Source organism: Arvicola amphibius, chromosome 11 (genome assembly GCF_903992535.2).
Source record: "Arvicola amphibius chromosome 11, mArvAmp1.2, whole genome shotgun sequence".
Taxonomy (NCBI): Eukaryota; Metazoa; Chordata; class Mammalia; order Rodentia; family Cricetidae; genus Arvicola; species Arvicola amphibius.
Window position 1 is genome coordinate 94,977,621 of NC_052057.2, and position 13,033 is coordinate 94,990,653.

Below are 13,033 nucleotides of genomic sequence, written 5' to 3' on the forward strand. Positions count from 1 at the left end.
AGTTTTCCACAACATGTGACTTGCACCTCTTTCTTTTAATTTTTCAGTAATTCACTTTTTAATTGATGTTATATATGTACAACATACTTTTTGTTTGTTTATTTTTGAGACACGGTTTCTCTATGTAGCCCTGGCTGTCCTGGAACTCACTCTGTAGACCAGGCTGGTCTTGAACTCACAGAAATCTGCCTGCCTCTGCCTCCCGAGTTTTGGCATTAAAGTTGTGCACCACCATACCTGGCCACATACAACATATTTTGAAGTATGCATGCATCTAGAATAATTATTGTGATAATAATCACATGTTTACCTTTAGTATATGTGTTAATAGTTAATATTTATTCTTTTAACAATTTTCAAGAATACTAGACAGATGTGAGAAGGCACATCACCCTCCCCCCAAAAAAAGTAGAAAAAATTTAAATGCAGTACATTATTGGAGCTGGAGAGACGGCTTAACAGTTAAGAACACGTGCTGCTCTTGTGTAGGACCTGAGTTCAGTACCCAGCATCCACATGGCAGCTCAAAACCATCCATAACTCCAGTTTTGGGAGATCCAGCACCATTTTCTGGCCTCTGTTAGCAACAAGCACACACATAGTGCACATACGCACATGTAGCCTGAACACTCATACACATACAACAGAAGTAATAGATAAATATTTAAAAATACGGTGTCCTATAAACTGTCATCATGATGCTGGGCACCAGTCATTCTCTCCTAACCTATGCTCGATATTTCACTGGGTTGCTGTACTTTGCTGTATGTATGTTTTTGTAGGTGTGCATTCAAAAGTGTGTGTGTGTGTGTGTGTGTGTGTGTGTGTGTGTGTGTAGGTAGAAACTAGTGGTCAATCTTGGGTGTTGTTCCTTGGGATAAGCTTCTGCTTTGTTTGTTGGTTTGCTTTTGGCTTTTTGAGACAGGGTTTCTCTGTGTAGCCCTGGAACTCTCTGTAGTTTCTGAAACTCACTTTGTAGACCAGGCTGGCCTTGAACTCACAGATATCCACCTGCTTCTGCCTCCCCAGTGCAGGGATTAAAGGTGTGTACAACCACTTCCTGGCCATACATGGTGTTTTCTGTGCTTTCTAGGGATTGACTTTAAATCCACAGTCTTGTGCAGCAAGCACTTTATGGGCTGAATTACAGCCCCAGCCCCAACTTGCTTCATAATATTTAACCATGATGGATATTTAGCAGTATTGTAATATTTCTGCAAATATATTTGATTTACAAAGTGCCAAGTTTTCAAGGAGCAGAAGGCATAAGATATATGTATAAAGTTTCTATGAGAAAGACTCAAGTCAGGTTATCAAACTAAGAGGTATATGAATTCTAAAAATTTTAAGCTTAATTTTATTATGTGTATGGATGTTTTGTCTGCATGTATATCTATGCAACATTGCATGGCTGGTGCCTGTGGAGGCCAGATGAGGGCATAGGGTTCCCTGAAGCTGGAGTTATGGACATATATGAGCCAGCATGTAGGTGCTGGGAATTGAACCCCAGTCCTCTGGAAGAGTAGCCAGTGCTCTTAAGTGTTGAGTCATCTTTCCAGCCCTGGCACATCTGTATTTTAAATTTTGGTATGCATTACCAAATTACCTGCAGAACATTTGCATCAAGTGTTCTTTCAGAACAGTGTGGAACAGTGTGGGACAGTGCTTATCACCCTGCAAACCACTGTTCCAAAACTCAGGGTCTCTCATTAAGCACTTACTGTGTGCTTCTGTGAGCCTCGGCTCAGGGATCTGAATGCACTCACTGTAGCTGGATGAAGATGTGTTGGTGAATCGCCATTCCCGTGGGACCGAGGGCTTCTACTTTTTTAGAAACTGAAGCTGCAAGCTGGTGAGGTATTTGGTTTCAATTGAGCTTAATGGAAGCCTGTTAGCGAGTTTTAAAATAAGGATCAAGACAACTGAATGGTATACACAGTCTCCTGGGCCCCAGGAAAGAGGAAGCAGCATCTGTGGGCTTGCATGCTTTGAAGAGCCCCCTTTCCAGGAACAATCGCGTAGCTGCGTGGGTTCTTCAGTGACACGTGAGTTGTTGAAGACTAGTCATTCCTAGGGTGGGTGCTCCCTAATGGGCAGAGGCGCGCACAGATCCTGCAGGCGTAGGCCTCCAGCCACCATTTGTCAGCACGCCGCTGTTCTCCCTGCGCACCAGTTCACTGAATCCTCACAAACCTGTGATTGCTTGGGAGGGGATTCTATGATGCCTGTTTTAAAGACAAAGGCCCTGTGATGGAGAAGACTAGTGTTTCTCCTAGTGGTGTGGAATTAGCCAGCGACACAGTGGATGCTCAAGGTAAGGTTGGCGTCAAAGCCCACACTTTGTCTCCGTGACTCCGCCTAATTGCACCTCATTTTAAAAGTGGTAAGGAGGCCGGGCGGTGGTGGCGCACGCCTTTAATCCCAGCACTCGGGAGGCAGAGGCAGGCGGATCTCTGAGTTCGAGGCCAGCCTGGTCTACAAGAGCTAGTTCCAGGGCAGGCTTTAAAAAAGCTGCAGAGAAACCCTGTCTCGAAAAACCAAAAAAAAAAAAAAAAAAAAAAAAAAAAGTGGTAAGGAATGGCTTTTTTGGTTTTTCGAGACAGGGTTTCCCTGTGTGACAGTCCTAGCTGTCGTGGAACTAGCTCTTGTAGACCAAGCTGGCCTCAAACTCACAGGGATTCACCTACCTCTGCCTCCCTAGTGCTGGGATTAAAGGCATGTGCCACCACCGCTGGCTTACTTTTTTTCTTTTTAAGGCAGGGTTTTACTGTATTGCCCTACCTGGCCTGGAACTCACTATATACCAGGCTGGCCTTAAACTCACAGAGATCTGCCTACCTGTCTCCCAAGTGCTGAAACGAAAGGTGTGCATTTTACTCCTTTTTTTTTTTTCACTCCTGAAGACTTAAGAAATTTAAAATTACTGGGCGTTTGCATCGCACGGCCTTTGACCCCAGCACTTGGGATGCAGAGGCAAGCAGATCTCTGAGTTCAAAGCCAGCCTGGTGGACAAAGCAAGTTCCAGGATAGCCTGGACCACACACCCTGTCTGGAAAAACAAAAACAAACAGAGAGAGAGAGAGAGAGAGAGAGAGAGAGAGAGAGAGAGAGAGAGAGAGAGAGAGAGAGAGAGAGAGTTTTTAAATTAATTTCTTTAGGCTAAATTATGCTAAGGGAAGGTAGGCTACTTGTGCTGTACCAAAACAGTAAGAATCAAATTAATTCTAAGTGCTGGTAAATGCGCAGCAGGTGGCAACAGTCACCGTCAGTCACAATGACTGGGAAGTTTGTTTTCAATGTACCCTTACTTTGTGCACATCATTTATGTGAACTGCTCTCAAGAGCCTTATCTTTAAAATGAGAACCATTTTACCTGCTTTGTAGAAGCCTCTGAGGAGCAGGTATAATCACTGCTAATGCCTGATGCGGAGTGCTTGTCTGCGTGAGTGCTCACCAGACTGCAGCTAAGGATGCTGATGCGGTCAGCTGGTTCCTACCTGCCTCTTCCCCACCCTTCTCCCCTTCTTGCATTGTGCCAAGTGAACAGATCTTGGTTCATTACTGCTGTAATGAGAAGGTCTCTTGTTAGTTGTCTTGTTCTTACTCAGTTCCTGTCCACAGCCCTGGAAACTGTTCTCTACCCTCTGGCTTCCTCGAGTATCCTAGGACACACTGGGCTACACTGAAGACTGGGTATAAACAGGGCCAGCACTGGAAATCAGACAAGGCCAAGAGATTTTTTTTAATTATTTATTATTGTTAAATTATTATTAAGTTATTAACTGTGTGTGTATGTGTACTTGTATGTGAATGCAGGTGCCTGCAAAGGCCAGAGGCACGGACTGTCCCAGGACCTAGAGTGCAAGGCAGCTGTAAACTGCCTAACGTGCATGCTGGGAATAGACTTCAGGTCCTCGGAAGACCCGCCTAGGAGCAATCTTAATGTGAAAGATCTTGCAAAAGCATGCTGAGCCGAGAAGGTGATCCAAGGGCTCTGCCCGAGGAAAGAGCTGGTGGTGGGCAGAGAGGCCGCAGCTTTGTTGTTGTTTGTTGGAGACAGGGCTTCTCTGTGCAGCCCTGGCTGTCCTGGAACTCACTCTGTAGACCAGGCCGGTCTTGAACTCACAGAGATCCGCCTGCCTCTGCCTCTCCAGTGCTGGGATTAAAGGCGTGTGCCACCAAGCCCCTCCCCAGCCCTGTCCTGCTTCCAAAAGGCAGTATCTTAATGACTGAAGGGCAGCTTGACAGAGGGTGTTAATTGTGGCCAGACATCATGGTTGGTGGTAAGGGAGCAAGAGGCTTAGAATAGAACAGAAAAGTCAGATGCCTCAGGAAATGGGGTACATAGCATGGAGAAAGATATTGTTTGTTTACAGAAGTTAGGTATTAAATGTGTGGCACACTCCAAAACACCACTTCATTGTGGTTTTGATGACGAAAGATGATTAGATAGGAATGGGATCAGGAGTCACCATCATCCTGGGACAAGGAATGCCTTACTTTCTGCTGGAATTCTTGGCTTCACCTGTGGCCAGGCTACTCCTTTTGTTTCTGCACCAAAGTCTTATCTTCCTCTTGTCTCCTTGGCCTGCCTTTGGGCTCTGTCAAGGCTTCATTTGGCCTCCTTCACAGCTGGACATGACACCCACAACTCCTGCTCCAGGAGAGAAGTTATTTTATGTGGGTAGCTGTCGCCTAGCAGGGACGGTACCAGGGGACATGTCTGCCATCAGACACATAGGCTTAGGATCCCTGCTTTCATGGCTCTCTCCTGCTTACATTTGGGAGTCCTCTAAGTGACTGAGTGTGGCTGTGAGAAGGAAAGGAACAAGGTCATGAAGAAAAGGCATGGGCTCCCTCTCCTACCCAGTGGGGATTTCTTGGAGAGTGTAAGTCAAAGGAGTACCGTAATCAGATTTACATTTGGGAAAACTATAGTGACTGAAAGTATGATCTCAATTGTGTTAATTTGGGATCAGTTGCTCCATCTCTCTAAACCTTCATTTCCTCACCTGTAAAGTGGGGATAATGATGCTCTAACCCCAAAGGCTAATGATAAATATTAAATGTGATGATATACATAAATAGTTTAGTGAATGGCTATCCCAAAGCAAGTGCCCACTGACTGAAAAAGGTATTAGTGAGCCGGGCGGTGGTGGCGCATGCTTTTAATCCCAGCACTCAGGAGGCAGAGGCAGGCGGATCTCTGAGTTCAAGGCCAGCCTGATCTACAAAAGCTAGTTCCAGGACAGGCTCTAGAAACTACAGGGAAACCCTGTCTTGAAAAACAAAACAAAAAAAAGGTATTAGTGATATAGTTAGAGGGGAGATAAACTGGAGACAGGGAAATCAAATGTAATTAGGCAATAACAATAGAAGAATGTCCTGATGTAAAGACGTTCAGGCTGGGACAGCTCACATCTCACTAATGGCCAGAGTTATGCCACTTGCCATAGTAGGCTGGGTACGCTTTTTCCTGTCTTGCTCCATAGATAGCTTCAGTGGGCCATACAGAATAATCTGCCCAAGAGAAGAGCCTTCTTTGAGCAATCGCATAAGAATAGCAGGCTGTTTGTGTTGGGAGTTGGAATTTCTCAGCTACCTCCCATATGTACTGCAGTATTATGATTCTTCTCACAGTACTGTCTCCTCTTGTAAACCAAAAGAGACAATGGAGTATCTAATTAAAGACTAATTGGGTCCTTAATCTCACAACAGCCAGTGCTTGTGTGGTAATCAAAAGAGGAAGGGAGCCTGCTCAGGAGGAGGGGAGGGAGGGAAGGGCAGAGGGAGGTAGAGAAGGTGGTAAAAGCAGTTGATGGAGCAGAGGCCGGGTGAGTGGGTTTTTATTAGGCAGAGATGTCAGCGGGTAGGAAAGAAGCGCTGATATTATTGGCAGAAGAAACAATAAAAGGTGGAGAGGCGGGAAGTCCCAGGTCAGGCTCAGGGACTAGAAGTAGCCTTGATAGATTACCTTTAGTTCTGATGTCGGAGGGGAAGGAGAGGCTGGAATGGAGACATGGGGCCAGACTGATGGCATTCCAAGGGCCCAGGGAAGGGGCCTGGGCTTTCTTCTGTGGTTTGATGGCTTCTGGAAACAACCATCAAAAGCTTTTCAGGAATTCAGGCTTGTCTGTCTCAGGCGTCTCCTTCTGGAAGACCAAGGGCCCAAAGTGGCAGCCTGACATTCAATCTCCTTTGCCATGGTTGGGAAGTCAGGGCTGTAGCTGATTTCATTGGCCTGTTTTGCATTTATTATAGTGTGGCTTTTATAGTGTGTTAATTGAAATATTTCCAACTGCCAAAAACAATCACACTCAAAGTGCCCTGTCAGTTCTTTCATTGCCAGATAAATGTTTTACAGACATTTGCAGGGCAGTGGTAGCCGGACACATCCACAGGGCTGTGGTAACTGTACATCCACAGGGCTGTGGTAACTGTACATCCACAGGGCAGTGGTAACTGGACACATCCACAGGGCTGTGGTAACTGGACACATCCACAGGGCAGTGGTAACTGTACATCCACAGGGCTGTGGTAGCCGGACATCCACAGGGCAGTGGTAGCCGGACATCCACAGGGCAGTGGTAACTGTACATCCACAGGGCAGTGGTAACTGGACATCCACAGGGCAGTGGTAGCCGGACATCCACAGGGCAGTGGTAACTGGACACATCCACAGGGCAGTGGTAGCCGGACATCCACAGGGCAGTGGTAACTGGACACATCCACAGGGCAGTGGTAACTGGACATCCACAGGGCAGTGGTAGCTGGACATCCAAAGGGCAGTGGTAACTGGACATCCACAGGGCAGTGGTAGCTGGACATCCACAGGGCAGTGGTAACTGGACATCCACAGGGCAGTGGTAACTGGACATCCACAGGGCAGTGATAGCCGGACATCCACAGGGCAGTGGTAGCCGGACATCCACAGGGCTGTGGTAACTGGGTCTCATTTTCTACTTAGGTCTGGTGGTATGGCTGGGGATTGGCCTTTCAGTGCTCTGTTGTGGGCTAGAAAGCTGTTGGATGTTATGATGCTTCCAACCTTAGAGATCAGAGCCTCTTCAAAGGAAGGCTCCTAGGGCCTAACCATCGCTGGAAACCTTGGCATCCTAGATGAAATCTGAGCCCTGCTGCCTGCCTTTCCAGCCTGAATCCCAGCCCTGGCTGAGCAGTGCTTTTTGTCCTTCACCTACAAACCCCTCTTTTCACCGGACAAGCCATTCCCAAGGCCCCGTGACTGTAAGAGCTGTGATAGATGTCTAGTCCACCCCTTCATCTCACACGCTGGATTTTGTTTGATGAAACATTTTGCTGTCTGTGTCAAAAAAAAAAAAACCTGATTTTTTTTCCTTTAACAAATAAAAGAAAGAAAAAGAAAAATCTCTGGCTGGAGAAATGGTTCAATGATTAAGAGTCCTAGCTACTCTTCCAGAAGACGTTAGTTTGGGTCACATCAACCTTGTGGGGTGGCTCACAACCACTTATAAACTCAGTCCAGAGGCTCCTATGCTCTCTTTTGACTTCATGGGTACCCACACACATGTGACATACATACACAAGACACAGGCACATACACATACATAAAAATAGATGTTAAAAACAGCATCCCCACCTGGACAATCTTGTTCTGTTGGCACCCAGATAGGTGGTAACCTCTGGCATCTTTGTGTGTAGCTCAGGTTGAGAAGGTCCCACTCATACAGTCCTATAGCACCCTGGCACAGAGAGTACCATCCATACAGTCCTATAGCACCCTAGCACGGAAGGTACCACCCATTCAGTCCTATAGCACCCTGGCACAGAAGGTACCACCCATACAGTTCTATAGCACTCTGGCACAGAAGGTACCACCCATACAGTCCTATAGCACCCTGGCACAGAGGGTACCACCCATATGGCCCTATATCACCCTGGCACAGAGGGTACCACCCATACGGTCCTATAGTACTCTGGCACAGAGCTAGCTTTCAAAAGAACTTAGGCTGAGTGAGTGAGGGTCATTGACACTGCTCCCCCATCCTTCATGAACTCTAAGGAAATTTGAACTTGAACAGGAGTCTCACCTTTTTGTCCTTATCCCGCTATTTAGGTTAGTGCACAGCAAATAGATCCCCTACAAATGTTTATTGAGTCGAACTGAGCATGTCACTATATGTTAGACAGCTTCTGTCAATGGAACAAACATGGGGGTTTTGAAGAAAAGAGGGGTTTTGTTCTTGTTGTTTTGGTTATTTTGAGACAGGGTTTCTCTGTGTAGCTCAGGCTGTCCTGGAACTAACTCTATAGACCAGGCTGGACTCAAACTCAGCGATCCATCTGCCTCTGCCTCTTGAGTGTTGAGATTAAAGGTGTGCCACCAAGCCCAGCTAGAAAAAAAAGGTTCATTTTGCTCACAGTTGTGCATCAGTCTACTGAGGTGAGCACCACATAGCAGAGCTAGCACGGGAGGAAGGATCTCATCTTGAGTCAGCCACAAAGGGAGAAGGAGGTGCCAGGCTTGCTCCTTTTACAAGCGTTCTCTCTGAGAGCTACAACATTACAGGTTACAGTATTGCCCTAATGCCTTCCGATGGTGTGTTCACAATATCCCAAGGGCTTCCAACTGGGACCGTTAAAGGTCCTATTGCTTCTCAGTACCCAACCTGGGTACCAGGCCTGCAACGTGTGAACTTTGGGAAAACATTAAAACTATGTGCTCCTGGGAACATGACATTTAAATTTTTCTTTTAATTCATTTACGTTGTGTGAGCATGTGAGTGTATGTGCCACAGCACTTATATGGAGGTCAGAGGCCAGTTTGTGGGAGACTCTTCCCTCCTTCTACCATGTGGGTGGGTGCCAGGGATAAAACTCAGGTACCAGCCTTTTAAATAAGTGCCTTTACCCACTGAACCATCTCATTGGTTAACCAATCTTGGTTTTATGTGTTACTAAGGAGGGAATTCAGAGGTTTGTACATAGCAGCTAGCATTCTACCAACCAAGCTTCATTCTCGACTCTTAGAATATATGTTAAAAATATTTGTTGGGCTGGAGAGATGGCTCAGAGATTAAGAGAACTGGCTGCTCTTCCAGAGGACCCAAGTTTAATTCCCAGCATGGCAGCTCACAACTGTCTACAACTCCAGTTCCAGGGGATCTGACACCCTCACACCATAACTCATAAAATAAAATTAGACAAATTACTTAAAAATATATTTGTTGAACTAGTTACAAGTAAGAAATTCCCAGCACTAAGTTTCCCGGGCTACTCCTCATGGGTTAGTTGTGGTGATGTTAAAGCAGGGTTGCCTCAGATACAGGAGCTCCTTGACTCACCTAAGAAGCACCTGCTGCCATTGCAGGTGACCCCAGGATGGTTTCTGAGAGCTGGGAGAGTTCACAGCCCTTTGGGGTGAAGTCCTTGGGCAGAAGCCTCCTTGAGGCATGGTTGATGCTGTTTCTTTGCCATTTCACCTCCGACTCACCTTTTGTTTTTATCCTCCTTTAGAGTATCAGTGTGACCAGAGGAGCCAGGAAAAGAGTAAGTGTTGGGACCACCAGGCACCAAGCAAGATGTTGGTGGCATTTTGGCTATTGAAAATTAACCACATAGTTTTAGAAAATTTGAGCAAGCTAGAAGGGCCTTAAAATTATGCTTAATCTACTACCCTAGGATTGCTTTTTATTTAACATGCAATGTTATATATTCCCAGATATTTTTATGTACATAAAAGAAAAAATATATTTTTAAAGGTAATAAAATTATATTTATTATTTTATAACCATTTTAAATATAAATATTTGGGTACTTTCCATGCTAATATACTTTATTATAATACTTGAAATTATTGAATAGGATTCAACCATATATCCCTTAAGGTCATGTCTTAATGTGTTCCACCATGCCTTGCTTTAGAGGAAGAACATCAGCATTTCCTCTTTTATGACCATCCTTCTATCACTTGTGTCTCTTGGCATGGTTGTGGTTCTCTCTCTCTCTCTCTCTCTCTCTCTCTCTCTCTCTCTCTCTCTCTCTCTCTCTCTCTCTCTCTCTCTCTCTCTCCCTTCCTCCCTCCCTCCCTCCCTCCCTCTCCCTCCCTCCCTCTTTCCCTCTCCCTCCCTTCCTTTCTTTCTGAGTCAGGATTTCTCTGTGTAACAGCATTGGCTGTCCTGGAACATGTTATGTAGACCAGACTGGCCTCAAACTTCACAGAGATTCACTTGCCTCTGCTTCCCAAGTGCTGCAATTAAAGGTGTGTGCCACCACTGCCTGGCTAGTTATTATTGTAAATTCTTGTGTATAATTATTTCAGTCAAAGGATATGAACAGGTATTAGACCTGGGTAAATATTTCCACATTACTCTTTAGAAAGGTTGTGTCCATTCCTGGGAGCCCACCTTTCAGAAGGTTGTTCTTGTTGTTTTCCAGTTTCATTGGGAAACACAATATCATTGCTTTGTTTTGAATGTCTTTGACTGTTAGTAAAGATGAGCATTTCAGATACCCCAGGCACTTTGGCAAGGCATTTAACAATGCAGAACTTCTTTTTCTGGACTCCTTTTGGCTTCAAGGAGCAAAGTACAAGTCACTATTTGTTTTAAGAGTCATTTAAAAAAAAAAGTAATCTTGATGTGGCAGATTGGAAGGTCAAGTACAAATTTGGATCGCAATGGTTGGAGAACAGTTTGGGTTCTCTGGATGTCTAAGCACATTGCATAAAGTACTGGGCAGCTGGTCATGGACTTCAGCTTCTAGGCTTTGTGGAAGGCAATAGGAAGAGCTGGTTCTTCTAATGCCTTGCTGGGGCCAAAAGGCCCACAACAGTGTTTCAGGTGAGCCCTGACCCTGACATAGAGGTGGCTATGGTCTCCCAGGCACTGAGAAACCTTTGGAGTCTTCCATGAGTAGTCTTTCTGTGCAAGTGGATAGAACTTGGCTTCAGGGAGGATTTATGAATAAAGGGGATTCCTGCAGCATCGCTTGCTTGCTCAAGCAGATTGGGCCCTCCTGACCCTACCGTGGTTTTGTTCAGGATGAAGATTCAGGGACGGATGTGGGAGAAGGAACTGATGAGTGGTCCCAATCCAGAGCCACGGTTCGACCCCCTGACCAGCTGGAGTTGACTGATGCGGTGAGTGAGCAAACTCCATCCCCTGCTCATCTTATCTCCTCCGGCTTCAGATGTGGGATCTTCCACAGGGTAGATTAGAGGCTTGCACAGAGCTTACAGGTACCCCGAGGGGGGGCAAGTCTCAGAGGCAATGGGAGGGGGAGCTTTCTGCATGACCCTCTTGGTGTTTGTCTCCCTCAGGAGTTAAAGGAGGAGTTCACTCGCATCCTGACAGCCAACAATCCACATGCACCCCAGAATATTGTCAGGTACAGCTTCAAAGTAAGTCATCCCCTCCTGGGCAGTGGCTGGGCACATTGCACAAGGCTCCAGGCCACTGTATAAAGTCACTTGTAAACTGAGGTCCTTGGCTAGAAACTGGGGTTTTGCATGGAATGATCCAGAGATGCTTGAATTTTTTTTAATTTTAGTACATTTTATTTGGACACACACACACACACACACACACACACACACACAGAGAGAGAGAGAGAGAGAGAGAGAGAGAGAGAGAGAGAGAGAGAGAGAGAGAGAGAGAGAATACACGTGTGCACAAAAGAAAGAAGAGCAGGAGAAAGGAGACAGGGTTCCAATGTGCATGCGGAGCTCAGAGGTCAGAGAACAATTTTCCAGAGAAGATCCAGGGGATCAAACTGAGGCTGAGGCTGTCAGGATTAGCAGCAAGTACTCCCATCTTCTAAGCCACCTCACAGGCCCCTTTGGAATTTTTCAGTGAAGAAGTCTTGCTAGCCGCAAAGCCTTCAGTACCTGAGGAGTTGTTTTCGTTTGTTTGTTTGTTTGTGGTGTGGGGACTGAATCCATTAAACCCAGAGCTTTGCTCATACTGATCAAGTGCTTTGCCACTGAGCCATATCTCTAGCTTTTTAATATATTTTTTATTTTTAAGAATATTGAATCATTTGGTTAGAAAATGATTTTTTTTTCAAGCAGACGGATCTCAGTGAGTTCGAGACCAACCTGGTCTACAAAGTGAGTTCCAGGACAGCCGGAACTGTTACACAGAGAAACCCTATCTCAAAACCTCCCCCGCAAAAAGAAAAGAAAATGATTTGTTTCAATATTTCCAATACACAGAACACATTTTTCACCAACACAAGGTATTGGATCTTTAGAAGCTTAGTTTTTCCTCCAGCAAGACACCTGGGTAGAACAGAGTCCTCTCTGCAAGAGATGTTGGCCTCACGTCACACAGGGCCTTCCCATCTGAGAGGAATTCTGGTGGGCTCTGGGCACAGAGTCTCTTGATATGCGAGCCAGCCAGGCAGGTGGATGACTCCCAGCGCCATCTTTTAGTAACCATGGTGTGAGCAAGTTCTTAGCAGACAACCTGCCGCAGGTCTTCATAAGAGACAGCACCATGTTTTAGACCACAGCAGGTCAGCTTCTGTGAGGCCTGGAGAGAATTTCAGAATGCATTTGAGCTAACGTGGAAGTCATGACTCTGTTTCTTACTTCACTTTGAGGTCTTTTAGTTCCACTCCTACTGCGTGCCAGTCTCAGATCCTAGACGAAGTATTTTTACATAGGATGCCACAGACCTTCAGGTACAACTCTCAACACAACCTGTTTCCATACATTTCTGTCCTAGCTTTGTTTCTTAGAGATAGACTCTCGTACAAATTCCTGGTCCTCCTGCCTTGACTCCTGAGGCTAGGGTTACAGGTGTGCACAGCCATGCCAGACTTAGAACATTTCCCCCCAGAAAACGCCACACCTCATAGCTGTGGCTATTCCACTCTCCATCTCCTCTAGCCCTGGGAAGCACTAGGTTAATTTTTTTCTCTAGACTTGTGTATGCTGGACATGTGAAGAGATGGGTCCTATAGTTTCTAGTCTTTTGTGACTGGTTTCTTTCATTCAGCGTGATGTTTCCAATTCATCCATGTTATAGCATATGTCAATACTCCATGTCTT

General features: G+C 45.7%; 1 protein-coding gene across 1 annotated transcript in view; it reads left to right on the forward strand.

Annotated features, from left to right (window-relative positions):
* The first annotated feature begins 7,530 nt into the window (after positions 1 to 7,530).
* The window catches only part of Dnai1 (dynein axonemal intermediate chain 1), a 44,234-nt gene continuing 38,731 nt past the window's right edge, over positions 7,531 to 13,033 (forward strand). The window contains exons 1-5 of the mRNA XM_042055953.1: positions 7,531 to 7,534; positions 7,681 to 7,928; positions 9,496 to 9,528; positions 11,021 to 11,119; positions 11,300 to 11,380. Coding sequence (XP_041911887.1) covers positions 7,531 to 7,534; positions 7,681 to 7,928; positions 9,496 to 9,528; positions 11,021 to 11,119; positions 11,300 to 11,380 — 465 coding nt within the window. The remainder of the gene's footprint in view (positions 7,535 to 7,680; positions 7,929 to 9,495; positions 9,529 to 11,020; positions 11,120 to 11,299; positions 11,381 to 13,033) is intronic.